Source organism: Penaeus vannamei, unplaced genomic scaffold (genome assembly GCF_042767895.1).
Source record: "Penaeus vannamei isolate JL-2024 unplaced genomic scaffold, ASM4276789v1 unanchor1661, whole genome shotgun sequence".
Lineage (NCBI taxonomy): Eukaryota > Metazoa > Arthropoda > Malacostraca > Decapoda > Penaeidae > Penaeus > Penaeus vannamei.
In genome coordinates this window covers 1-4,884 of record NW_027214662.1, presented here as the reverse complement: position 1 = coordinate 4,884, position 4,884 = coordinate 1, and the positions used below count along the sequence as shown (strand labels likewise).

Genomic DNA, 4,884 nt, shown 5'->3' with positions numbered 1-4,884 from the left:
GATGCTTATAACATATGATAATAATGATAATGACAATAATGATATTAACATTAACAATAAAAAATGATAGCAACAATATGACTACTACTAATCATTATAATTATCATCACTGTTATTGTTATCATTATAAGTATAGTAATCGAAATAATAAATATAAGTGAATAATTTTTTTCTAGAACCATTTTGTATCTTCCGACCCGTCAGGTTTCAAGAGATAGGATCCTATCGATATCTATTAACACAATATAGGAGGAATAGTCGACGTAATTAACAAATAAACGCAATGTGAAAACTACATCTATCATGCATCACTGCCGTTGCACTGTAATTACCCATTCTTACCTTGTCATATATATCATTAATTGAGATTTACGCTGGCTATCGTAGAGTTTATGAAACAGATAAGTGAAATAATGAAAATAATAAACACAAAAAGAATCATCATCCATATTTCAACATATTCCGAATAACAGAACAAGGAAGCCAATATAATTACGGGAGGATTAGGAATAGCAACTAAGATGTATTGTAACCTTTTTCTCATTCTTGAGCGTTTGCTAAAACAATGATGATGATGATTATGATAAAGAAGACAATGAGGATGATAAAGGAAATAATAATAATGATAATATAATGATCAAATTTTTCTTCAAAGACTGGTAGGTGTGGGGAATCTAGATGTGGATCTAAACACATGAACTGGTTTCTGAATTCCTCAGAAATATAAATCGCATCGAAAGTGTTACGCATCTGCGTGGAAAGGTATCTGACAGAATATTCTGGCCGAGATCGTAAGACATTATGACAATACTAACATTTTCGGCAACTGTAACGCGAACACTAAAATCATTTTTTCTTTCAAATGGGACACTCACGCCCTCAAACTAAACAGGATCACATCAAAGTTGCTATGAATAGTGGATGAATTAGGACTGAAAATTGATTACACACGATTTCGATTGGTATTTCATGATCTGATTTTATGGAGAACAGATTACTCAAACGTAAATATCAATTCCTCTTTTTGATAAGTGAATAAATAATATAATATCGGTTTCTTCTCAAAAGCACAAGATTTGTTTTCCTACACAGAGCATTTGCCTCCCAATCCACAAAAAAGTAAATAGGCAAGCAGGATTATGATTTCCCATTCCAGCTCTTGCCCAACAGCGGTGTACAAATCTGCCAAAGACATTCTAGTTGGGTAATTGCGTGTATATTATTTTGTGAATTATTGATTATAGTATAATCTTATAAAATGTTTAAAGTTTAAAAATATCTAGTTGTTTCTAAAAGTAATATTTATGGTGTTTTCCCTTTGAAAATCAAGTATATATTGAATTTGAGAGTCTAATTAATCCCTTTGATAATTAAATATCAGGATCACACAAAACGTTATAAACAGATTTTAATCAGAAGTGTGCCTCTGCCCAACTTAGAAGTCGTCAAATGTTGGTGGTGATCCGGATCAAGGATTTTTTTTTCTTTTTTTTTGTCACTCAGCAGTAGAGCCAGTCCCTGTGGCGCGGCGGACGACACACCTCCGGACACGGCTGCGTCAGCGAGGACATCGCATACTTGGGTCGAAACCTGCAGCGAGGGAGAGAGAAGGAAAAAAAACTGTTCAAAAATGCTCTGCACACATTTTTTTTACGACAGGAAAGTGAGAAGAGAGAGTATACAATATGTGTGCTTGTATGTGGATTTATTCATATTCATATCTCTTTCAAGGCAACAGGCGTCTTTCTCCTGGTCTTAGCTCAATATTTGTTTTATTATCATTGTCATTATTATTTTTCCTATTGTTATTAGTATGATCATCATTGTCGTTATCTTTATCATTATTATTATAATTTTTATTATTATTATTATTTTCATTATTTCTGTTACTATTATCGTTAATATCATCTTTGCTATTATTATGATCACTATTGGTATTACCATTACCATCATTGCTATTATCGTTATAAATATCATTGTTATCATCATTCCAAATATCAGGATCATTACCATTATTATTTCTATAGTCACTATCATCAATAACATTCATATCATTGTCATTATCTTATTAGTAGTAGTACTGTTATTATGACTTCCATTGCAATTATAATCATTTTATTGCAATTACTATTAGTTATTATCATAAATAGTATTATTATTGTTATCTTTATTATCATTATTGTTATCATTATCATTATTGTTATTATTATCATTATTTGTATCATCAACATTATTATTATCAATAATGATATTATTATTATTGTTATAATTATCAATAGAATTAAAGTTGTTATTATTAGTAGTAGTACTACTCATTATTATTATTGTCTTTTCTCCTCTCTCCCTCCCTCACTCTCCAGTTTCTACCTCTCATCTCTTCTCTCCCTTTTCCTTTCCCTATCCCTCTATTTTTCTATTCCCCGCTTCTTTTTCTTCTTCTTTTGATGTGGCTTTGTTCCATTCGTCTCTGAGGTCGCTATATAATCTAGTTCTGGCATATATATATATATATATATATATATATATATATATATATATATATATATATATATATATATATATATATATATATATATTTCATGACTGGATGCCCTTCTTGACACCAATCCGCTGTACTTACCCGGTCCCAGGCCAGATCTTTAAATTCACTCCTCTTCTCCCCTTTCCCTCCTCTAATTCCTTAGCGCTCTCCTGCCTTCTTCGTTCCCTTATCCCTTTCCCTCTCCACCCATTCCCGTTGGTTAGTTTGTTGGTAAGTTGGTTAGCAGGATAAAACAAAAAGTTATGAACAGATTTTAGTCAGAAGTGTGCCTCTGCCCAACTAAATTTTGGTGGTGATTCCGGATCAAGTATTTTTATTTATTTTTATTTTATTATTATTATTTCTTTTTAATGAAGATTCATTAGCATTGCGAGAAAGGGAAACACGGACGTCACCACTGTCCTTGAGAAAGGTGATTTTAATGTAATGCTTCAGGTGTGAATATCTTTTATTGCATCAGTGACCCTATTGCCTTGGCGGAGGTATGCGCTCTCTGAGTGCTTCTAGTTATGAATACAATTGCTACTACTACCACTACTACTGCCGCTGCTGCTGCTGCTTCAACTCCTACTATTTCACAGCCTCCTCACCCCTTCCTTCTTCCTCTTCTTTTTCCTTCTCCTTCCTCCTCTCTTTATCTTCGTCTTCTTTTCCTGCTTCCTCCTCCCCCTCCTTCTCCTTCCTACACCCTTTCTCCTCCATCCTTCTTCCTTCTTTCACTCTCCATCCTCCCTTCCCTCTCCCACCCCCCTTCTCCCTACCTTGGCACTCCTACAAAGAATCCGCCCTCTCGTTGTGTTGGCCACGGAACCGAGTAAGGATATTTCTCGCAGAGGTAACTGTCGTGGCCAACCATCCTGCCCTGCGCCACTGGCCACAATATCTTCTACAGCAGAGAAAGAAAAACAGTTTAGCATTTTATGAGACAGTATGACACACCAATGAAAGAGTATGACATATACAGTGTAACAGACTAATAAAACAGTATAGCACACTAACAGAACAGTATGAGCATAATACAGTATAACACAAGTAAAACAGTGTGACATACTAAAGGTGCTGTCACACTAGCACTTTTTCTGAAATTTTGTCAATTTTTGAGTGAATTGTCGAATTTCCAGTCAGACGATAATGATCATTTCCGTCTGAAAACCTTTCCGTCAACTATTTTCAGCCAAGCATAGTCAAATCAAGAGCTATATTCAAGAATGTTTGCATTTATGTTAAATAAAATTGTCAAAAAAATTGCGGAAAAAACTGCTAAGTATGACAGCACCTTAATAGAACATTTTAACATACTAACATATAGTTGAGAGAGAGAAAAAGATATGATAATACTAATAAAGAAGCGAGGGAGGGACAGGGTAGTATAAAGAAAATTATGAAAATCATCAAAGACTTAAAAAGATATGCATTTCGACCACTTGGCAATAATGAGGTGCCTTCTACGAATGAGAAAGAGTAACAGAATCTTTTTGAGAAATGATGAGAATGAGGCTATATAAGAGTCTTTTTTATGTACAATGATGTGTGCATTTTAATTAATTCTTAATGGCGTAATATCGTGGTAGGCAATAGTGTGTGTGTGTGTGTGCGGGTACTTATATCCTGCAGACAAATCTGTGCGCCTCTCACACTTAGGATCTCCTGGTCGACGCCATGGCGCGACTTCCCTCGCCCTCGCTCGAGCATCCTCTGGCGCAGCCGAGCCAGCTCCTCCGCCGCGCGGGGCGCAGGCAGCTGGTCCCAGCGGGCGCCCCACATGCCTCCGAGGATCGTGGTGTCGTGCTGAGGGTGATCCCTCATCACGTGGAAGGTTTTGTTCGTTGCGAGCCACTGCTCCACGGCCGCTGCTTCCCGCGACGAGATCTGGAAAGGCCAAAACATCCCTCTGTCTCTGTTCCTCTTTAGCCTCGGCGTCCTCCCCTCTTCCTCCCGTGGCACCCTCTGGCCTTGGCTCCGTTGCCACTCACCGGGGAGTCCGTGTCCCGCACGAGCATCGCCGCCACCTGCCCTTCCCCGAGCGGCAGCGTCCTCCACAGCATCGGGTGCACGGCGGACACGTCCCCCAGAGGGGGCGGAAGGTCCTGCACGTCGCACACGTACAGGTGGGCGTGGTCGCGGAGCAGAGGACACAGCACGCCCCTCCGCCAGCGCGCGTCCGTGTACAGCCGCACTTTCCACCCCGGGTAATGCCTCCTCACCTGCGAAGTAGCCGTCAGGTTTTGCTGCCAACTGCGTTGTCTAGGACAGTGTTCACATAAGAAATGTGTACGTTGGGACCACATACTACATATCAACCGCATATTGCACTAGCTTCATGAGCACTCTATTCGACCCAC

At 38.3% G+C, this 4,884-nt stretch overlaps 1 protein-coding gene across 1 annotated transcript; it reads right to left on the bottom strand.

The window, feature by feature from the left end:
• Positions 1 to 87: 87 nt before the first annotated feature.
• On the bottom strand, positions 88 to 4,848 carry LOC138861151 (uncharacterized). The gene is made up of 4 exons (XM_070120017.1): positions 4,516 to 4,848; positions 4,178 to 4,411; positions 3,304 to 3,428; positions 88 to 1,590 (listed from the first exon to the last, which is right to left on the bottom strand). Exons 1-4 carry the CDS (start codon positions 4,846 to 4,848, stop codon positions 1,500 to 1,502), a joined length of 783 nt encoding a protein of 260 aa, XP_069976118.1. The 3' UTR covers positions 88 to 1,499.
• Positions 4,849 to 4,884: the final 36 nt, after the last annotated feature.